The sequence below is a fragment of the Solanum verrucosum genome, unplaced genomic scaffold, assembly GCF_900185275.1.
Source record: "Solanum verrucosum unplaced genomic scaffold, falcon-dt-bn FXZP01000236.1, whole genome shotgun sequence".
Taxonomy (NCBI): Eukaryota; Viridiplantae; Streptophyta; class Magnoliopsida; order Solanales; family Solanaceae; genus Solanum; species Solanum verrucosum.
This window is the reverse complement of record NW_026020806.1, coordinates 396,809-419,945: the sequence shown is the minus strand read 5'-3', so window position 1 is coordinate 419,945 and position 23,137 is coordinate 396,809. Positions and strand designations below refer to the sequence as shown.

General features: G+C 30.7%; 3 protein-coding genes across 5 annotated transcripts; 2 read left to right on the top strand and 1 right to left on the bottom strand.

Annotated features, from left to right (window-relative positions):
- Window positions 1-1,130: 1,130 nt before the first annotated feature.
- Window positions 1,131-4,724, top strand: LOC125813170 (loganic acid O-methyltransferase-like). 2 transcript variants are annotated; one of them, XM_049492654.1, is made up of 3 exons: window positions 1,131-1,185; window positions 3,660-4,277; window positions 4,386-4,724. In XM_049492654.1, exons 1-3 carry the CDS (start codon window positions 1,135-1,137, stop codon window positions 4,722-4,724), a joined length of 1,008 nt encoding a protein of 335 aa, XP_049348611.1. In that variant the 5' UTR covers window positions 1,131-1,134. The 2 variants fall into 2 exon arrangements, with proteins under 2 accessions (XP_049348611.1, XP_049348610.1); XM_049492653.1 differs by lacking the exon at window positions 1,131-1,185 and adding an exon at window positions 3,176-3,249.
- Window positions 4,725-5,400: 676 nt separating this feature from the next.
- Window positions 5,401-8,010, bottom strand: LOC125813191 (loganic acid O-methyltransferase-like). Its single transcript, XM_049492675.1, has 3 exons — window positions 7,942-8,010; window positions 6,741-7,349; window positions 5,401-5,736 (listed from the first exon to the last, which is right to left on the bottom strand). The coding sequence occupies exons 1-3, from the start codon at window positions 8,008-8,010 to the stop codon at window positions 5,401-5,403; spliced, it is 1,014 nt and encodes a 337-aa protein (XP_049348632.1).
- An 8,868-nt stretch (window positions 8,011-16,878) lies between these two features.
- On the top strand, window positions 16,879-22,883 carry LOC125813138 (aspartokinase 2, chloroplastic-like). 2 transcript variants are annotated; one of them, XM_049492625.1, is made up of 14 exons: window positions 16,879-17,104; window positions 17,825-18,366; window positions 18,444-18,526; window positions 18,628-18,668; window positions 19,309-19,463; window positions 19,955-20,104; window positions 20,202-20,297; window positions 20,635-20,751; window positions 21,049-21,168; window positions 21,256-21,348; window positions 21,567-21,683; window positions 21,889-22,005; window positions 22,365-22,427; window positions 22,540-22,883. In XM_049492625.1, the coding sequence occupies exons 2-14, from the start codon at window positions 17,983-17,985 to the stop codon at window positions 22,705-22,707; spliced, it is 1,704 nt and encodes a 567-aa protein (XP_049348582.1). In that variant the 5' UTR covers window positions 16,879-17,104; window positions 17,825-17,982; the 3' UTR covers window positions 22,708-22,883. The 2 variants fall into 2 exon arrangements, with proteins under 2 accessions (XP_049348582.1, XP_049348581.1); XM_049492624.1 differs by having other exon boundaries at window positions 16,885-17,104; window positions 21,567-21,689.
- Window positions 22,884-23,137: the final 254 nt, after the last annotated feature.

Below are 23,137 nucleotides of genomic sequence, written 5' to 3'. Positions count from 1 at the left end.
GCAGATGCGAATCTAAAATTGAAAATTTATGAATACCTATCATCACCTTAGATTAATTAAAAAATAATAATTTATTGAATTCCGGTGATCACCATGCTAACAAACCAATAAAGAAATGAGGCATATATGGCTAATTTTCCATCCACTTGTCTAACTTACGTGACAATTTAAGATGGTCACCATAAATTGACAAATATTCTAATTATTGATAATTATGAGAATAAGGATAAAAATAAGGGGTTGGGGAAGAGGGTGGATCGATAAATCTTATTTTGATTTTCTAAAGGAAAAATAATTACCTTACTCACATATTACAAGAATTAAAATAGGAATAACGCCATAATACATGAATTAAAAAATGCTACTACTTGACCATTAAATAATAATCCTACCATAAACTAAATTAAATAATCGTCAACTCTATCTTAAAGTTTTTTTAATTCTATACGTCTCCGTTGGGAAAAACGCGAACAAGCACAAAATATATATGGTAAAAGTAATGGAAATAAAATGGGAAAATAATGACACCAAAAATTTTACGTGGAAACCCTTCTAAATAAGGGAAAAAACACGGGCCAAGAGGAGCAACTGATATCACTATAGTAAGGAATTTTACACTGTGTAGTCACGAATACAATACTCAAAGTGACTACTACACACTCAAAAGGAATAACACTCTTTTGATTTCCACCTTACTAAACTAAAATATCGCTCACACTCTATTTTTCTTCACAGACTATTTTTCTTGTATAGTCTATGAAAACCTCACAGCTCTCTATATATTTTACTTCTCTGTGAATTGGTGTATCAAATGAGGAGCTGAAGAGCTCCTTTTATAGATGCAATTGCATTGCACTATTCAAAAATCATGCCACCAAAAAATTTGTATTGCTGCAAACTTTGTTAACAAAAGAAAAAGTTTGCAGCTATTGTTGACAAACAAATTCAGCTGTATTTTCTTTACAACAATTGCAGGCAATTGTTGACCCAAAAAAAAAATTCATGGGATGGACCCCACAGTCTCCTTCCTACCCCATCCACATTTAATTTATTTATATGAGAGAAGATCAAGGCTATTATGACCAAGAATTGAGGGGAAAGAGACAATTAGTCAAAATGCCATCATCTTTCCCTATGAATAGCGGTGATGCTGTTTATAGCTACTCCAAAAACTCCCAAATACAGGTATTTTTCTTGCACTATTTTTGAATCTCAATCTATAAACAAATTGTTTTTTGAAATTTACAACGGACTATTAGCTTAGTGGTTCCTGATACTTGCGTTGTTGTCCATGTATGGGTTGTTAGGGCTTCTCAGGAGGACATATAGCGTGATATCGTGAAATTTAATTGAGTCTCTCTCTTCTTGAGAGTTCATACATCCTTTATCAGCATATGGCATATATGATAATTATTGACAATATGAGGGTAGTTTAGTCATTAGCCTAATGTTGGGCTAATTTGTGATAATTGTGGGTACAAATAGGGATGGATGGCAATGGGCGATTGCCGGCAGAGGCGGAGCTAGGTGGGGGTGGGTTTGGACGAACCCGATAGCTTTTTCGTAGACTCTATATTTGTATTAGAAAATTAATTAAATATATTTATATATTAATTTGTGAACTCCTAACGAAATTAATTGACAATTATTAAAGAAATTTAGACCTTCCAAACTCTTAATCCTGACTCCGCCTCTGATTGCCGGTGTAGAGCAGGTTAAGACTAAATCAATAAAATCTTAACCCATCCCATATAAAAAAAAATTCTAAACTTTTATTCATGTTCTCTTCATCGTTATCTTCCTAATATACTGAATAAATAATATAGTGACATGAAATAATTATCAAATGATTAAAAATTAAGATAGTTTCTTAAAAGAAGTTATCTTCATCGTTAATTAAGGCTTTTAACATTGTAATCATCGACACATGCATTTTGTAATCCCTTCGATCTATTTTAATTGTCATTTTTTTTATATGTCTCTTAAAAAACATAAATTATAATGACTACTTCACTAAAATTATCCTCTCTTTTTTAAAATCTTATAACAATTTAATACTTACTATTTTTTATTTCATCATATTAATTTCTCTCCGTATTTATTAGAATAAGGATAAAAATAAGGGGTGGGGGATGAGGGTGGACGATAAATCTTATTTTGATTTTCTAAAGGAAAAATAATATCCTTACTCACATATTACAAGTAGGGATGTTCATGGTTATGGTTAAAATTCAAATCGAACCGTAATTCGAATCAAACCGATTAAAAAAAATCGATATTAGGTTTGATTTTACATTTTGAAAAACCGATACTATTTGGTTTGGTTTTACTAAAAAATAACTGCAAAAATAACCAAATCAAACCGATAAATTAGATATATAAATTTTATAATTATTTATATATTATTCATAAATAAAATATAAATATTTTATTAAATTTTAAGTAACTTAAGTCTTTAACTTTATTTCTCAAGCCCAATAGTAAATTTTAGTCCATCTATTACTATCATAAGTCCAAGTTCATCAAAATTCATTACTTTAGTCTTTACCTACCATACATTTCATAAGAGAGTTACACCTTCTCTTAATTGAATCACTTTGTTCGTGTAATGATAAATTTAGTATTATTTAATTGCTTAATTGAACCAACAATAGCTTTTCAGTGGATTGTTCATGTACTAATACGTATGTCCTAAAAAATTTATTACTTTCAAACTGAAAAAATCAGAAAAACTTAGCCAAACCGAACCAAACCGTCAATAACCAAACCGACGATTATTTTTTTCGTTTGGTTTGGTTTGGTTTTAGAAATTTAAAAAACCAACTAGATTGATTGGTTTTAGTTTTAACCAATAACCGATCCAAACCAAACCACGAACCCCTAATTACAAGAACTAAAATAGGAATAACGCGACAATACATAGAATTAAAAATGCTACTACTTGACCATTAAATAATAATTCTACCATAAACTAAATTAAAAATGAAATTTTTTAAAAAAATATATCATTTTTGGGAATCCCTCTATCAACCAAAAATAATTAAGTCAACTCTGTCTTAGAGTTTTTTTAAAAAAAAATTCTATATGTCTCCTTCCTACCCCCATCCACATTTAATTTATATAAGAGAAGATCAAGGCTATTATGACCAAGAATTGAGGGTAAAGAGACAATTAGTCAAAATGCCAACATCTTTCCCTATGAATAGTGGTGATGCTGTTTATAGCTACTCCAAAAACTCCCAAATACAAGTATTTTCTTGCACTATTTTTGAATCTCAATCGCTTATAAACAAATTACTTTTTGAAATTTACGACGGACTATTATCTTAGTGGTCCCTGATAATTGTGTTGTTGTCCATGTATGGGTTGTTAGGACTTCTCAGGAGGACATATAGAGTGATATCGTGAAATTTAATTAAGTCTCTTCTTGAGAGTTCATACATCCTTTATCAGCATATGTTAAATTAAGTCGAGTTAAAATATTCAAAACATTTTAATTTCAAATCGGAGATCCTAATAAAGTCTTGATTAGATAGAAAATATCGATTTTCAAAGGTTGGAGAACTAATTATGCATGTGATAAAAACATCAAAATTCTTGGTGAATGTATATCTACATATATTTTATGACTCATAAAGATCATATGTATGTATTTGTAGAGAGAAGTGTTAGATGGTGCAAAGGAGATGATGAAAGAAGCAATTATTGAAAATCTTGACATAAAAAACATGTTATCTTCTTCAAACAAATTTTATATTACAGACTTGGGATGTTCGATTGGACCAAACACATTCAACTCAATGCAACATATTGTACAAGTTGTAAAGGACAAGTACCATGATAACATTCTTGAATTCCAAGTATTTTTCAATGATCATGTAAACAATGATTTCAACACCCTCTTTCGATCACTACCTGTTGATCGATCCTACTATGCATCTGGGGTTCCAGGATCTTTTCATGGTAGATTATTTCCATCACGATCAATACATTTTGCACATTCTTCTTGTGCTATACATTGGTTATCTAAGTGTCCAAAAGAATTATTAGATGACAAATCCCTAGCATGGAATAAGGGATTAATTCACTATGTAGGTGCTTCAAATGTTGAAGTAGTGAATGCTTATGTGGCTCAATTTGAAAAGGACATGGAAATGTTCTTCAATGCAAGAGCTGAGGAAATTGTTCCTGGAGGAATGATGGTGCTTCTTTCACCATTTTCGGGTTATCGTTACCTCAAATTTTTTGGCTCTACTCTTAAGGATTTGGTAAATGAGGTAAGATAATGAACTTCAGTTATGCCAATGCTTCAGTCTCATTTTATGTGACACGTTTTTCTTTTATCATACATTGAGAACTAATCTTCTTCTTTTTTTGACATATAGGGAATGATAGATGAATCTCTAGTGGACTCATTCAATGTGCCAGTGTATTTCCCCTCTATTGAAGACATGACTAAAGTGGTGGAGAAAAATGATTTTTTTAGCATTGAGAAAATAGAACTAACATATCCCAAATCAAAACTTGTGGATGAGGCTGATGCAAAGACTTTAATCATAAACCTAACAGCTGTTTTACAAAAACTTTTCATCAATCATTTTGGGAATAAAATAACAGAAGAAATATTTACAAGGACTATACTCAAAAGTGAAGAGATTTCAACATGGATGAAAATAAATTGCGAAAAAGCATGTCAATTATTTGTCGCTTTAAAGCGTAAATAATTCTTTGTTAGGAAATTATTATATAATAAACAAGGTCTATGGAGATCGACATGACATGCATATCTCATAGGCCAAGTTTCTTATGTAATAAACAAGGTCTATGGAGATCTACTTATTGAGTGAAAAGATGCCTCTTGGTTGCAAAAGAGCAAAATTAGAATTGTTTCACCTTATGTAATGAAGAATTTGGAGTGTTTGTAAAATTGTTCTTTTCTATTATTTTTTATGTATTAATTTGTTTGGCTTGATTCAGAATATAAGGATCAAATTAATTAATATTTGATCTAAATTTATAATAAAAAAATAATTTATTTGATTGTTCAAATAAAAACTAAGAGAAACAAATTGAAACAAGGGAGTACCTCTTTAGAAACATATAGACATCCAGTAGATAATATATGAACTTTTAAAACGACAAATAATTTGAAATAACTATTTTAAAAATCATGACAGACAATTTAAGACGAAGAAAATAATCATTATCCAAGAAGAGTTAGAGAGGGAGGCTAGTTAAGATAATCAATGAAGAGACTTTTCAATTTTCTTTATTAGAGTAATATAAGATAATAAAAGATACATAAGAAACTTGGCCTATGGGATGTGCATATCTTATCGATCTCCATAGGCCTTAATTATATAATATATATATATATATATATATAAATAGATAAACTTCTTAATTACGTTTTAAAGCGATAAATAGTTGACATGCCTTGTAATTCGCTTTCATCCATGTTGAAATCTCTTTATTTTTTAAAATAGTCCTTGTAAAAGCTTCTTCTGCTATTTTACTCCCAAAATGATTGATGACAAGTCCTTCTAAGATAGCTCTAAGGTTTATGATAAAAGTATTTGCATCAGCTTCATCCACAAGCTTTGATTGAGGATATGTTAACTCTACATTCTCAATGCTAAAACATCCATTTTTCTCCACCACTTTCGTTATGTCATCAGGAGAAGGAAGATAAATTGGCACATTGAATGAGTCAACTAGAGATTCATCTAACATTCCCTATATTTAAGTCAAAAAGAAAGAAAAAAGATCAATTATTATAAATGTACGACAAAATAGTGTATTACATAAATTGAGACAAAAATTATACTTATTTCATTTCATTTTATATGATAATATTAACTAAATATAATATTTTAAAATGAATTCAGAATTTGAACTTTCTATAATATATATATATATATATACGACATTTGCCTTTATGTATACATGTCAAAAGTATACTTTGAACTTATTTCATTACATGTTTCGTGATTTTTATATGATTATGAGAGCATGAGGGTGTAAAATGAGAAGTTTAATTAAGTTAATTAAGGAGTCTACAAGTAATAATGTATCAATTTTTTTAAATCTTTTTTTCCTTTTAAATAAACTAAAAAGGGAAAAAATATCATGTGAAATGAAAGAGTTAAAGGTAATTAAACTATAACGAATAAAGCATTTTGCAGCAATAATATATATATATATATATATATTTGTCGCAATATTTTATTTAGCGGCAATAATAAATATGGGTACTTATAACAAATACTCTATACAAATATTGCTAAAAGCTTTAATGACTCTAGATAGAATGTCATTAACTCAATTGCCGCTAAATATTTCGCTAAAAGAAAAATTTATTGTCATTAAATGTCTCTTTTGTTGTTGTTCCAGTATTATCTTTAAATTAAAGTACAAATTTCATATATATATTTTAAGAAAACTTACCTATAGTATCCTATAGGTAGAGAAGGATCATGATTTTAAATTTATGAGTTCTAAATTCTAAAACATAATAACAAGTAGCTAGATTCAGAATAAATTATTTATACATATTAAATGAATTTCTTAATACAAATATAATAATTGAGCCAAAGCTACTAAATTTTTCTGAACCCATAACTATAATGCTAGATTCGCCTTTGACTTTAGGTGACCTCATAGTTCAAAAAAAAGTATATTGACGATGTATATAACTTAAGTTCAAATGAAATAAAGGATGTGACGACACAATTACTTACCTCATTCACCAAATCCATCAGACTAGAGCCAAGAAAATTGAGAGAATCCCACCCTGAAAATGGTGAAATTAGCACCATCATTCCTCCTTGAACAATCTCCTCAGCTCTTGCATTAAAGAACATTTCCATGTCCTTTTCAAATTGAGCAACATAAGCATTCATTATTTCAACATTTGATGCACCAGCATAGTGAATCAATCCCTTATTCCATGCTGAGGAATTTGTATCTAACAACTCTTTTGGAATCTTAGATAACCAATGTATAGCACAAGAACAATGAGCAAAATGTATCGATCGTGATGGAAATAATCTACCATGGAAAGATCCTGGAACTCCAGATGCATAGTAGGATCGATCAACAGGTAGTGAACGAAAAAGGGTGTTGAAATCATTAGTGACATGATCATTGAAAAATACTTGAAATTCAAGATTGTTATCATGGTACTTGTCCTTTACAACATGTTGCTTTGAAGTGAAAGTGTTTGATCCAATTGAACATCCCAAATCTGTAATATGAAATTTATTTGAAGAAGATACTATGCCTTTGATGTCAAGATTTTTAATAATTGCTTCTTTCATCATCTCCTTTGCACCATCTAATATTTCTCTCTACAAAACACACATATATATCTTCATAAGTCATAACATATATGAACATATACATTTGACCAAGAAATTTTATCATATGCATAACTAATTCTCTACCTCTAGAGGTCGATTTTCACTATCAATCGTGATCTCCTATTTGAGGTATGAAAAAAAAAAAAAAACCAACCTCCTAGAATCATTTTTCTAGATCAATTTTCATTATTTATTTTTTAAAATAGTGCACTAGACAACAATTACGACTTCTAATTAACTAAGGTCAACATTGAATATTTCAATTTGACTTAATCTGACATCTATACATATATTGATAAGAGATGTATGAACTCTCGAGAAGAGAGGAGTCATGGTAGTCCTTTGAGACCACTTGGATCCCACTATTATATATAAGTTGAATAAATCTATATTAGATCTCATTGAATCACCCTATATTTGTCCTCCTAAGGAGCCTAACAACCCAAACATGTACAATAACGCAATAATCAGAAGACACGCTCTACCACTAAGCTAATAATCCGTTGAGCAAACCTCTAATAAGTTCCTATATGTTTATAACTGATTGAGATGAGATTCAAAAATGGTGTAAGAGATATACCTGTATTTGGGAGTTTCTCGAGTAGCTGTAAACAGCATCACCATTATTCATGGGGAAAAATGTTGACATTTTGACTATTTGTCTTCTTTTTTTTCCCTCAATTTTTTTTTCTAATAATCGTCTTCTTCTTCTAATGTCTATAGGATACATATAAATTTTATATAGATAGTATAGTCATGTCAAAGAAACAATAATTGCATGAATACTTACGTAATGATATAAAAAGGAATGTCGGTTCAAAACTTATCAAATCTTATCTAATACATGTTACTTTTTTGTTACAATGTGACATAATTAAAATTTGGAGAATTATTTAAGAAATTATAATATTTAAAAAATTATATAATACATATTATAATTATTAGTACAATAAATAGACGGTCAATAAAAAATAATTAATTTCTGCAGGTGTTTTTTTTGGTTTTTTGTATGATCTGGCAGTTAGGAATTTAGTATAATGATTTTTTAAAAAAAAAAAGAGATTTCATGAATACTGTTTTTTGAAAATAACTAATTTTACGGAATTTTAAATTTCATAGATCATGGACGTCCGTTACGATCTTATTAATGGCGTGAGTTGGTCCCGAGGGGCAAACAAACACATTTTCAGGTTCAAACGAACCCCAAAGCGGGAAAAATCAAATTTATTGATTTTCGTGTGTATTAGTCCATGGATTTGGCGCCTTTGGGCACCAAATTTTTTTTCTGAAAAAAACTATATGAGGACCTCCATAATGAATAAGGGAAGCAATGCCTACAATCCCGCCATTTTTTACGCATATTTTCGCATTTACGAGCCAACTTTTAGAAATTACCCAACTTTCACCTTTTTCGTGTGTGTTATAGCCTATGGATCTGGCGCCTATGGGCACCCAAAAAAAATTCTATATAAGGACCTCCATAGTGAGTTAGGGAAGCATTGCGCATAGTCCCACCATTTTTTTCACACATACTTTCGCATTTACAAGTCAACTTTTTAGAATTATCCAACGTTCGTCGTTTTTCGTGTGTATAAGCACATGGATCTGGCGCCTTTGGGTCCACTGAATTTTTTTTCTGAAAAAACTATATGAGGACCTCTGTAATGAGTTGGAGAAGCATTACGTATAGTCTCGCCATTTTTTCATGCATATTTTCGCATTTACGAGCCAATTTTTAGAAATTACCCGACTTTCACCGTTTTTCGTGTGTTTTAGCCCATGGATCTGGCGCCTTTGGGGCACCCAAATTTTTTTTTTGAAAAAATTATATGAGGACCTCTGTAATGAGTTGTGGAAGCATTACATATAGTCTCTCCATTTTTTTCATGCATATTTTCGCATTTATGAGTCAACTTTTAGAAATTACCCGACTTTCACTGTTTTTCATGTGTATTAGCCCATAAATCATGCGCTTTTGAACACAATTATTTTCTCAAAAATCTATATGATATTTCATAATCGAGCTAGAAAAACACTAAGTGAATGTTACCCTAATGAAATAACACATAGTTTAATTTAGTATAGCATTGATTCCCGACGTACGAGACTTCATGATAGGGATGTACAAAATCAAACCAAACCGCAAATCGAGTTAAACCGGAAAAAAAATCGACTAGTGGTTTAGTTTGACTTGGTTTGGTATTGAAAAAAAAAACCGACTATATTTGAGTTGGTTTGGTTTTAACTTAAAAAAACCAACCCGAGACCAAGCCAACCCGACATTATATATGTAATTTTAAAATTTTATTTTATACATAAAAATATTTACTTTGATATAATTTTAAAATATTTCTTATACTATTTCATAGTTTTTTATCTTTTAATAAATTATTTCAAGTTTAAAACTTAGAATTCGGAATGGTCCAATAAAGATTATAGTTCATAGACGATGTTGATAATTATAATAAAACTTAAATCAAAATCAAATTAATACTAATGCAAAAAGAAAATCAATTCAACTCTAAGAATGACAATAATATTGAATATTTGTTCTTTAGTTTTACATTGGTTTAGACAATTAAAATATATAATCTAATTTTAATTTTCCTTAAATATTTAGTAATGTAACTAATACTTATTAAACTTATTTTAGCATGATTTAGTACTTTTAAATTATGATCATTTTCATTATAATTTTGCAATATTTATTTTATATGATGATTTCATTATTATTTTTTATTGAATATTTTAGTGTCATCAGTACTCATCTCATATTTTGTGTTATTTTCTTAAGAAACACCTTAGATAATTATATTTTGGTTGGACTAAAGAAATATTTGGAGCACAAGTTAATTATATGTTTGTATGCAAACTTTACCGAAAAAATCCTAGGTTTATTAGTTTGGTTTGATTTATAAATTTAAAAATTCGACACAATGGTTTGGTTTGGTATTTGAAAAACCCGAACCAACCCAAGGTTGAAAAACCCGAAAAAAATTGAATTTTATTAGTTTGGTTTGGTTTATAAATTTAATATTTTTACACAAATGGTTTAATTTGATATTTGAAAAACCCGAACCAATCCGGTCATGTACACCCCTACTTCATGATTAATGACTATTTGAAAAATAATTATTTTTAAATTTTATCTATTTCATAATGATGATATTATGACCCGTCATTTAAGACGTTTAGTTGGACTCAAAATAATCTTAATACTAATGCTATTCGTTTTCAAATCAAGTTTACACGATTTTCCTAAAAAGATCTTTCGATATTAAAAAAACTTATACACAAGTAGCTTCTTATTTTTATCAATTTTTAAGCCTAACATTATGCCTTTCTTTCATCCCTAAATATACCATTCACATATGTCCAACTTGTCTTAGCTAGCAAATTTGTCTTTTAATGTGATATATATATATATCCTAATGAAATAAATTATTAGAAAGTTTATTTGTCTTTTTTCTACTTATTTACAACTATATATATATATATATATATATATATATATATATATATATATATATATATATATATATATATAAGTTTAATTAATTAGAACTTCAAATCTGTTAACATTCAAAAAAAAATTAAGAGAGAAAGTGGAAGAATAGATTTTTAAAAATACCAAAATCTTTACCTATGAATGGTGGTAATGGTGTTTACAGCTATAGCAAAAGCTCCCAATTACAGGTACTTAGAATTCAATATTTATTGAAATTTTAATATTTGGTGAATTTTAGTGATTTATAACATAAATATTTATACTATATATTAAAAATGTTAAGTTTAGTTGAACATTGTGAATTCATTCTTCATTTGTTGAGATGTATATCAAATAAATGAAAATGTGTTTTCTCTAAACAAGGGTTGTTTGTTTTGAAGATAAGTATATGTTGGAATTAGTTATGTTAAGATTAGTTATTATAGTATTATTTTTTATTGATTGTTTAGTTAATTTGTTATATTAAAAACAACATGCATTGCATAATTTCTATGAAGTTAATGTTTACAAAAATACCATCTACCATATTTAGTGGAAAAAAGGTTTGAGGGACCTCAAGAGTGTTTTTATCATTTGAATGATTTTATTTCTGAATAACTAATTCCGGTGTTATTATTCCAACCTCTGACAGGAATAACTTATTCTAGTACTTTTTTTTTCTTAACCGGATAATATTATTAGCGAAGAAGCTTAAGTAACATTACAAAATAAGAGAATAGTACATTGTAGCATTGGTTGCTATCAAATACTATTATGAGTCAAAATTTTCATTGTAAATGTGTAGTTCCTAGTATATCTGTCTAAATTACCTCATTTGCGAACATCGGAGGAACTGACAAAATCCTTATGCAATCAAATAATTGCTTCTATGCGAGAGTTTTGAATCTATCAATTGTTGTCCATGATTAGTAACAAAAAAATGGGATACACAATACTAATTTTTATCCCAGAACATCTATGCCCGGACAATAAAATGATCACACACTTAAATAGGACAAACAAACAAGCCAAAAACTTAAACATACTATTAACATGGATTTAGGAAAATCATTTGATTATATGTATCATTAAGAGACTTCCAATTTTTATTTTATTTTTTGTAATTATGAAATTGAAGCATTTTACTTATCATTTCTACTTTGCAGAAAGAAGGCTCAGATGTTATGATGGGAATGATTAAAGATGCAATTACTGAAAAAATGGATATCAAAAGCCTATTATCTAATAATTCAAATATTGCATCATTTCATATTGTTGACTTTGGATGTTCGATTGGACCAAACACTTTCTTAGCAATGCAACATATTATCGAAACAATAACACATAAACACCAAACTCAACATAAAAACAATCAAATTAGTCCTGAATTTCAAGTATTCCTCAATGATCATGTTACAAATGACTTCAATACTCTATTTAAAGTCTTACCTCTTGAAAGGCGATATTTCACGTCAGGAGTTCCCGGCTCTTTCTATGGACATTTGTTCCCCTCAAATTCAATCCATTTCGCGTACTCATCTTATTCACTCCAATGGCTATCTAAGACGCCAAAGGAGTTGATGGATGAGAAATCACGCTCGTGGAATACGGGGAAAATTCATTGTATAGGTGCCTCAGAGGATGTAACAAGTGTCTATATCGCGCAATTTGAGAAGGACATGGAAATGTTCTTGAATGCAAGAGGCCAAGAGCTAAAGAGATTGTGGAAAATGGAATGATTGTGATGATTTTACCAGGAATTTATAGTCTTATTGTTAGATAATGTCCTCAAGTTCTTTGAATCTAGTCTTATTGATATGATCAATGAGGTAAGGCAATGGACTATCTACTTTTTTATTTGTTATAACAGTAAAGTTATATATAAAAATATTTTTTATACATATATTTAAGTAACTTATCTATGTGTGCATTCCTAAGAAAATAGAAATGATTGGAAGGCCAAATTTCTAGCATCGTTCAAGACTTATTATTTCTTCTGTCCTATTTTAAGTGTCCTTTTAACCCTCAAGAAAATGTCTTTAGAGAATGAAGGCAAAATTTTATTTTGTTTTATTAATTAAAGAGGTCAAAAGTGATAAACAATACTCACGTTTTTCATTATACTATCATTTACTAATCAAGAAATAAATAAGGGTAGTTCATTGTTTTCTTAATGAGTGTGTTCAAACCTTAGACAACTCTTAAAATGGGATAGAGAGAGTATTAGCTTATTAAAAAAAAATCTCAATTTATATGATACATTTTCTTTTTTTAGTCAATTCTAAAAAAAAACTGTCACACTTCTATATTTAGGAATAATTCTAACTTAAAAATTTATTCTTAATAAGATGTTTATAGAGCCACACAAATTTTTAAGGTTAATTTATTATAGACCACAAGTTTTTTTTTTAAAAAAAACTTCTTAAATCATATGGACAATTGAATAATATTACATAAATTGAGACAGATGAAATAACTTTTTTTTCCCTCTAAAGTTAGTATTGTTACATAAATTGGAATTGAACATTCTTTCATTTGCATTAATGTAGGGAATTTTTGAAGAAGGTTTAGTGGACTCATTCAATGTGCCATTATATGTAGCCTCTCCTAAAGACATGACTAAAGTAATAAATAAAAGTGGCTATTTTAGCATAGAGAAAATGGAAATAATAGAATCCCAACCAAAATTTTTGGTTAAGGCTGATGCAAAGAGTTTAATAATTCACTTAAGGGCTACTTTAGAAGGAATATTTGTTATCTCCTGTATTCAGGTTAGTCAAAAATACAGAAACAAAAAAAAGATGAAATAGACAGAATGATTTTTAATCCGAGTCCACAGAAATCACGGTGTTTCCTTAAGAAATTTAATCCCCTCACGGTATCCGAGGTTGCAGATTAATTTCTCCCAAGATAAAACGGATTAACATGTTAAAAAATTAGCGGTACCTCAAACTTCAATAACTTCAGCGAACGCAAGAACAGCAACAAGAGCACACACAGACTCAGTCGATCGACAATTTTATTTATGTAAGAAAATGTATGCAGAGAGGAAAAAATTTCAGTGTTTTAAAAAACGAAAAAGACCTCTTATTTATAGCCATTTGCAACAAGGAACGCGTCTGTTCAGAAAATCTGTTCAGACTCATTTTTTCCAGAACATTGTGTCCTTTGGGAAAAGTAACGACTTTTCGGAAGGATTACCGTTACACGTGAATTTCAAATAAATTCAGTTGCGCCAAATTAATTTTGTTAATTTAATTAACATTTTGAATTAATTTACAAGAAAAAGGAAATGATTGATTAAATAAATTTTGTCCAAAAATATTATCAATCAAATCATTTGCCAAAGCCGAAGCCGAGGGAGCAACGACGACGGCGCGAGGGGCACCTTCTTCTTAACCCTTTAAGAACTAAAGGAAGTGTTTCCTAATACAAGGACAACAATTTCCTTTCTTCTACTAATATGGTAAAAATGACCTTTCATTTGCACTTTTGCAATGACTTTTCATTTTCCCTCCAAAATTGGTTCCCCCACTTTCATTGGTTCTTCCACTTTCTATTTTCTCTTTTTATTTCCCATTCACACCTTGCTAAACCCAACAATATTCACTAAACACTTTGGAGTTGAAATTGTTGATGAAATGTTTGCAAGGACTATGAACAAATGTGAAGAGATTTCATCATGGATGAAAGTTGAGTACAAGAAAGCAAGCCAATTGTTTGTTGTTTTGAAACGTAAAATAAATTAGCCTACTCATCCCGTTTCCAATATATGAGACCGTCCTTCTATGTCATCCAGATTTGGATCGTAAATAAAGCGCTTATATTGTTCCTAACTTAGGTTGTGACATATATGTCATTGGATGATTATATTATGTTATTGTGAGATTTGAAATTATATTATGATGTGGCAAGTTAAATGGACATATAATTTTTAAATTATGTTTTAGAAAAAGAGTATTGAAATATCAAGTAAAGATGTCTATTTATTTATTGACGGAACTAAAATGTCTATTGATTAACTTAAAGAGTCATCTATGCATTTTGCTAATATCTAATGATGTATTATTGATGTGTATGTAAGTTCACTATCAATAAATTTGTACCATTCATTTTAATTAATTAATTATTGATAGAAATAAGTTATTTCAAATAATGTTAGAAGTTTGCTCCTAGAATACATGTAGCCACTAAAAAAATAAATCAGGAAATACACAAAACTTTGTTGCTATTTATGGTAGTAGATATTTAATAATTATAATATGGTAGTACGTAGTGTAACTTACATTATACATCGTATTAATTATTAGTTTAGTATTTTATAAAATTATGAGTCAGAATCTTATTTCTCGAAAGAGAAGAAAGGAGCATGTTTTTGTATAAGTTTGGACAATTAAAAGCATTTCTATACATAAGAAACTTTTTTTTTTCAATAATTGTTCACCCAAGTATTAAAAGATCAGTTTGACAATTATAATATGAGATTCCTAAGTTTGACATGTTCACGTTTTGAAAGATATTTCTCAAGTTATATTCTAACACATTTGTATATTTTATGTTAATTTATATTTTTCTATTCTTTACCTTCATATGATCATTACCTAGGTTTGTTCTGGATTATTTTTTATTTTATTTTTTGAAAAAGATAAGTCGAATGTATAACCAAACAATATTTATTTAAAATTAAAAAAAAATTGGACAAATTACAGGAGGAAAAATAATAATTTGGATACAAACATCAATCAATCAATTTTATAAAGAGATAATAGAGGGAGAAAATGGTCCCTATAGGTAAAACACCCATCAAAAAAATGAGGAAGAAAATGACTTGTAGATGTTTTTTCCACCACATTTATTGATAAAAAAGGGAAAATGGTATGAAATAACAAAATATTAATTCAAATTAAATGTTATAGCTATAGTTTATTTTAATTGTAATTCGCAGCAAACATCCCCTTTTTTTATCATCTGATTCGATATACAATTAGCCATTTTATATATTTCGGTATAAAATGTGTTTTTGTTTGTATAAAACAAGATAAAAGTGTATATACAAATGCAAATACATATATTTTCGTCCTATACACTTATAATTATACAAATACAGATCTTATTATACAAATTACAATGTATAAATGAATTTATACAAAACTGAACAATTTGTATAAAATTGAATGTTTGTAGCGAATTATACAAATTAAAAGCTCCATAGCAAACATAAAATTTGCTATAGAGCTCAATTATACAAACTATAATTATAACATACATATATAATTTTTATATTTGCTATATGTGAAAGTTACTCTAGTCATTAATAATGCCAGAATGTCTATATTTGAATTTGAATGGATTATTTGATTTTTAAAATATTAAATTTTGAAGAACAAAAAAGAAAAAGAAATAATAAAAATAATTAAAAATAAGATATAAAATGTCATATGGAATATGCTTATTTGCCCGACTTTGTAGTTACTACACACTACTATTTTGTTTAGATGGTTGTTAAAAGTATTGTTTTATGTCTTATTATATTGTATTGTATTGTATTATATTGTTTTAATAAGTATAATATTTAAATAGATCGTATTGTTTTCTGGTGTTACATAATGTCATACATTCATAATTTTGATAATAAGTCTATAAGAAATTGTAGGGTACATGGTAGAACTACTGTGAAAATGTAGAGTAAATAATAAAATAGAAATTATTAAAAAATAAGTAAAGACAAAATGAGAAGAAAATATTAAGGTAATGACGCAATCGTTACACAAAATGTATCTTTTCATCATTACCTAACAATGAATTTAAATGATACGATATAATAAAATTTAAATAAAAATCAAAATAATTTTAATTTCAATTTTTCACGGGATATGTTTAAAGCCACACAATTAATAAAACTTCGGTAAATTTGACATTAGAATCACAAGATTGATTTTTTTTATATTTTAAAACTCGATACCGAGTCAAACTAGACATTTTTTTAAACGGAGTAGTAGTATACCATATCAAAATTAATTATCAAATTATAAAAGAAAAACAACAAAAACCTAAGCCGCCAAACCTGTAGCCACGTCCCTGCCGAGCTTCTCCTCTCTTAGCTGCTTTAAGAATTTGTGATTTAACGACCCTTTTCTCTTCTCCCAATTGGGTTTTCGACACCATTAACAGAATTTCAAGAAATAGTGCAAATTTCCCACAAAAGATTTGGTTTCAGACGGCAGTTTTGAACCTGAAAAATCCGATTTTGAATCAGGTAAGCCAAATGGGTTTTTTTTAAAAAAAAATTGTTTTTGATCATGAAATGAATGATATTTATAAGAAATGTTGCGTTTTTATGTATTGCTGTTATTTTTTTGATTTTTTGATTTTTATTTTGCATGCTTATTTTCAGCTATAATGGGATTTGGGGTTCTTTTTATAAGTCTTGTAAATGTTTGTGAATTGAGTTTTTATGACCTTTTGGGATTCTAATATGCGTAATATTCATCTAATGGGATTTGGGGTTCTTTCAATAATGTTACAGAACAATGTGATGAAGGTTTTATGGTCTTTTGGGAGCAATACTATTGATGTTGCTTTGGTTTTGGGAGAAATGTTATATATATTGTTGATTTCGAGATTCTTGTATTCGTTAAATTGTTGATCTTATTGTAAAGTTTTAAACTTTGATGATACTACATTTCAGTATCACATAAAAATCTTATTTTTAGTACTTATTACTAATGTATAGTGTGGATTTGTTATCAATACTATGACTGAGTTTACTGTATGAAGATTTCCATATGGAAGGTGTATGTGAAAGCTCGTCTAATGTATACGTTAAATCAGCTTCTTATTTACCGTGTACTGTCAAATACGGTTGTTTAAAGTTAAGTGGGACGTTGGAGTATTGTTTCTATAAATGGGAGGTCTAGTGTGTTGTTTTATTATTCTTGTGTTTGAAGTAGGCTCATTTTTTTGCTGGATTGTGCAGGATTGCTTGATTGTTGGAGTATATTTTCAGCAGGGGGAGCTAATTAGCTAAGTTAATTGGCTCTCTCTGCTTTTTGCAAAACCCGAGTCACTTCATTCGTCGAAATAACTTTATTGTAATTTATATCCATTTTTTGGAGCTTCCTTAGCTGATTTATTATGGCAACATTGTCACATTTTTGTGGGGTTAAAACTCCCTACCCTTCTGTACTCAAAAGAAGCGTGCATTTCCCACAACTTGATTTTGTGGGTACTGTCCCCTTTGTTTCTGCGCCAAGTAAATCTGTGAAGGCTTCTTGTTGTGAAAGAGTGCAGAGACTGGTATGTAAAGCACAAGCAGCTAATGTTAATCCTAACGAGACCAAGAATGAATCTTTTGGTGAGGTTCCTGATGAATTGACCTGTGTTATGAAGTTTGGTGGTTCATCAGTAGCCTCAGCCGAAAGAATGAGAGAAGTAGCTGATCTTATTCTTAGCTTTCCAGAAGAGAGACCTGTTATTGTTCTCTCTGCAATGGGAAAGACAACAAACAACCTTTTGCTGGTACTGTTTCAAAACCATTTTAAAGGAGCTTTGAGCATTTACAATGCGTCTTATTTATATGCATATATGTATTTCAGGCTGGTGAAAAGGCTCAGAGTTGTGGTGTTTCCAATGTTTCTGATCTGCAAGAGCTGGCTTTTATAAAGGAGCTCCATCTTAGGTGAAGATGAGAGCCTCTATTGCGAACGTTATTTTGTTTCCAAGATCATTATTCATCTATTTGATCTATTCTAATTCCTCATTTTTATGTCCCTCACACAGGACAATAGACGAACTTGGAGTAGAGAGTTCTACCATTTCAAGTGAGTAATTAGCTGGAGCTCCAGTGTCATGTTTGTTTTGTTCCCCTTTGGAAAAAAAGAAGTGTTGGGTAACACTTGATTTTCCAAGGTTCTCGCATTTTGTTGCCCTTGTAAATGTTAGGAGCGACATGGACTTTGAGAATTCATATGCTGATCCCAACTTACTTGGGATTGAGGTGTAGTAGTTTGTAAATGTTAGAATGCTAAATTCTTCTGAACTTTATTGTTTAAGCCTCCATGATCTCTATTATCCAAAGAACTCTAAAATTTCCCTCCTAATGCTCCAATGCTCTATTTAGTAAAAGTGTATCTAAATGTATGAGTGTCGTGTATCATTGAAATTGTTTAAGGTCTACATAGTGTTTCTAAACATTTACAGAATAAATTAAAATCCAACTGTTGTATGCCCCTCGGTTCAGAATTGTAATGATGTAACCTTTCTAGAGAAATAAATTCAACTACTATGATGAATAAATGCTTTCAGCAACATATTTAATGACCTTTTAATGTTTTACGAGTACTTTATTGTTTGCATCCATGGGATCTTCTATCTGTTACTGGTATGATACCTGATTATTCTTAGAAGTAGTTTTCAAACATGTCTATTTGATTGCCATATCTTATTGGAAAAAAATTGCAGAGCATCTACTCGAACTGGAACAACTTTTGAATGGAATTGCTTTGATGAAAGAGTTGACTCCACGAGCAAGGGACTACTTGGTGTCCTTTGGAGAGTGTATGTCCACAAGAATATTTACCGCATATCTGAATAAACTTGGTGTCAAATCCCGCCAAGTATGTATATTTTTCAATTATGCCATTTTCAGAGTTCCCAAACTTCTAATATGTAATAAACTGAGTATAACTATTTTCCTGGAGTTCATTAAAATATTGCGGTCTCTGGCTCTTGATATCCACGGATTATGTTGCCAAAGTTATTAATTTGAAAACAAAGCAACGAAAGCTTAAAGTGGTTACTTGAAACATCAGAGAGCTGGAGAAATTCTCCAGGCAATTCCAGCCTTATGTAGTAATTATTAGTTTGCTCTCTTAATTTGGTAACTACATACATTTAACTCAATGCATCTTATTTGGTCTTTTCAGAACGTTGACCATTTATCACATGCACCTGCAAGTGATAACTGGTCAAGGTTCTGAAAACAGTATCATGCTGATCCTGCCTTTACAGGACTGCTGACTACGTTGTTCCTTGTTTAGATCTTGTTTTCTTGTTGGCATCTCTTGTATTAAAATACCAAGTATCTTCTTTTGGGTTTCCTCTGCAGTATGATGCATTTGAGATGGGTATTATAACTACTGATGATTTCACTAATGCGGATATATTGGAAGCAACTTATCCTGCTGTTGCAAAGAGATTAACTGGTGATTGGATGAGTAATCCTGCAATCCCTATTGTCACTGGGTTTCTTGGGAAGGTGCTTCTTTTTAAACTTCTTCATGCATTTTTTGTGGGTTGCTTTTCCCTAGAGTTTGCAGTTCCTGAATGACAATGTTGTGTGTATCCGATTGAAGGGTTGGAGGACTTGTGCTGTGACTACACTAGGTAGGGGTGGTAGTGACTTGACTGCTACAACAATCGGTAAAGCATTGGGATTACGTGAAATTCAGGTTTACTACTTGGTCACTGAATCTTGAATACACTGTTTTTATCAATTGCTGTCAATGTGATAGAATAAGGGGAGCCTTGACATAACTGGTAAAGTTGTTGCCATGTGACCAAGCCTCTTGCAGAAATGCAAGGTAATGTTGCATACAATAGACCCTTGCAGTTTGGCCCTTACCCGGACCCCGTGCATAGCGAGAGCTGAGTTCACCGGGATGCTGTCAATGTGCTAGAATACGTCTTTAATTGCACTCATCCTTGTATAAGCACAAGAGGTGCTATCAAGCAAGTGTGATATTGCTGCTGCCTAGAATCTGAATCACTTTGTCATATTACTCACAGGTCTGGAAGGATGTTGACGGTGTTTTGACATGTGATCCCAACATATATCCACGTGCTGAGACTGTGCCATATCTAACTTTTGATGAGGCAGCTGAACTTGCATACTTTGGCGCACAGGTATTGTTAGCTATTTCAGAAATTAGTTGATCCTGGATATGCCACTTGTAGCGTCTTAGTGATTTTAGTTTCCTAATTGCCTCTACCAACAGAATAGTACTATTTACTCCTTTGGACGAGTTAGTCAAGAAATTTTTCTGAAGATTCTCTTTTTTGGAGGTGAATTTATGGCAAGTCAATCCATTTTGGACAACCTAAAATGGAGATCTGAAGATATGAAATTGGCAGTTTAAGTGTGTATTTAGGATAGTTATGCTGCTACCCTTATACTTTTGGCTTCTGAAAATGTTTCTACAGGTCCTTCATCCACAGTCCATGAGGCCTGCTAGAGAGGGTGATATTCCTGTTAGGGTTAAAAACTCGTATAATCCTAAAGCTCCTGGCACTCTCATCGTTAAAACAAGAGATATGAGTAAGGTGAGAGCTTCTTCATTTTTCACTATATCATTTAGCTGCAGAAATAATGAAAAACTAACTTGATTTTGTTTCCTCCATGCTTTGCAGGCGGTACTTACAAGTATTGTTCTTAAACGAAATGTAACCATGTTGGATATCGCGAGTACCCGTATGCTTGGTCAATTTGGCTTCCTTGCAAAGGTAGTAGTTGCCAAATAACCTTTTACTCCCTCCGTTTCAATTTGTTTGTCTTACTTCCAATATGTACATTCTACTGTCTACATTTCTTTAGTTTAAGATCATAAGATTCAAATGTTTTTTACTCAACTCCATGCCAAGTCAAAATCATGCAAACAAATTGAAATGGAGGGAGTATTACTTTGCCCTGAAGTCAAGAATTTAATGTAGTTCCTGTTCAGGTTTTCTCCATCTTTGAAGACTTAGGGATATCTGTTGATGTCGTTGCGACAAGTGAAGTTAGTATTTCCTTGACATTGGACCCATCAAAACTTTGGAGCAGAGAACTAATTCAACAGGCAAGCGTATGATTATCTTCTTAATTTCTACACGACTTCAATAAATTTCAACTTTCCCATTCAATCTATCTTCAAGTGTTCACTACCAGTTTTCGAATCGGCTCAACTCATAAATGCTCATATGTTCCATACATAATTTTATTTGTTCATTTTAAGATGCCTTTCAGTGGTGCATTGTAACATTTTCAATTACCAAATCATACAGGAGCTTGATAACGTTGTAGAAGAACTTGAGAAAATTGCAGTTGTGAAGCTACTTCAAAACAGATCAATCATCTCTCTGATTGGGAACGTCCAGAGGTCCTCGTTGATTTTAGAAAAGGTGCTTATTACTGACCTTTTATAATCCTCGTAGACATTCATTTAGTGACCAACAAAATTTCCATTTGTTTATTTTTCTAGAACTTTAGCTCAATGTACTGCATGACCTAATATGCTGTCTCAAGGCTCACTCAACGTAGTTATACTGTAGCTCGTTCCAATTCCTGAGTTGTGTCTCTGTGATTTAGTAACCGGAATTCCTAGCCACCTCACAGCCCACGTGCTCAGTGTCTCATTCTATCAATTGCATATTCTTCTACATGTTCAGTGTTCAGAAGGCTGTTACATGACACTAGCATGCAAGTTTCTTTTGTGTTGACATCATTATCATCTTCTTACTGTAATTGCATTGAACCATAGGCTTTCCACGTTATGCGTACCAATGGTGTCAACGTTCAGATGATCTCTCAAGGTGCATCAAAGGTAATCTACCCTCTCTTGTATTCACAGCTACTATACGTCAATCATGCCTACTGGAGAATGTTTGTTAGTGCTATAACATACAACACTCTTAACTTTTGTGTCCGATGCACAGGTTAATATCTCATTGATAGTAAACGACAGTGAAGCGGAACAATGTGTAAGGGCTCTCCACCATTCCTTCTTCGAGAGTGATCTTTCTGAACTAGTCTGGGAAAGTCGATCTGGAAATGGCTATGCTACTACTACTACTACTACTCCCTTGTCCACGTTGTCCAATTAATTTTCCTTCGGTTTCTCCTTCGTATGATTGTTCTTTCCAATAATATTTTCGAGGAAATGAACGAAATTTTGCTAGTATTTTTTTGGGGTGTGGCTGCAGTTCTGTTTCGTCGTTGTAACATTTATCACTTGTAGCAAGAAGACACATTTTACGATCTATCTAAGCTACCTTTATTATATCTTTAATGGAGCAAATTTACTTTACAATGCCAAGGAGAATGTACACAAGTTCTCCAAAATGATCTACTCATTTTGTTTATCCAACTTTAGTTATCTTAATATCATAAGTTAATCCAATAGTTTCCCCCATTGCTATTATACTTTTAAGTATTTGTACATATAATGATGCTAATTTCTCATCATATGCAATTGGATGTGCAAGTCAAATCATTTCATATAAGTTTTTAAAATATCATATCCTATTTTTAAAA

Bases quoted from the DNA above. Each gene is read 5' to 3' on its own strand.
- LOC125813191 (XM_049492675.1), bottom strand. From the start codon at position 8,010: ATGTCAACATTTTTCCCCATGAATAATGGTGATGCTGTTTACAGCTAC. The intron at 7,350-7,941 runs GTATATCTCTTA...TGTGTTTTGTAG, and splicing joins CGAGAAACTCCCAAATACAG to AGAGAAATATTAGATGGTGC. The intron at 5,737-6,740 runs GTAAGTAATTGT...ACTTAAATATAG, and splicing joins TGATGGATTTGGTGAATGAG to GGAATGTTAGATGAATCTCT.
- LOC125813138 (XM_049492624.1), top strand. From the start codon at position 17,983: ATGGCAACATTGTCACATTTTTGTGGGGTTAAAACTCCCTACCCTTCT. The intron at 21,349-21,566 runs GTAGTAGTTGCC...GTTCCTGTTCAG, and splicing joins AATTTGGCTTCCTTGCAAAG to GTTTTCTCCATCTTTGAAGA. The intron at 22,006-22,364 runs GTGCTTATTACT...ATTGAACCATAG, and splicing joins CCTCGTTGATTTTAGAAAAG to GCTTTCCACGTTATGCGTAC.
- LOC125813170 (XM_049492653.1), top strand. From the start codon at position 3,181: ATGCCAACATCTTTCCCTATGAATAGTGGTGATGCTGTTTATAGCTAC. The intron at 3,250-3,659 runs GTATTTTCTTGC...ATGTATTTGTAG, and splicing joins CCAAAAACTCCCAAATACAA to AGAGAAGTGTTAGATGGTGC. The intron at 4,278-4,385 runs GTAAGATAATGA...TTTGACATATAG, and splicing joins TTAAGGATTTGGTAAATGAG to GGAATGATAGATGAATCTCT.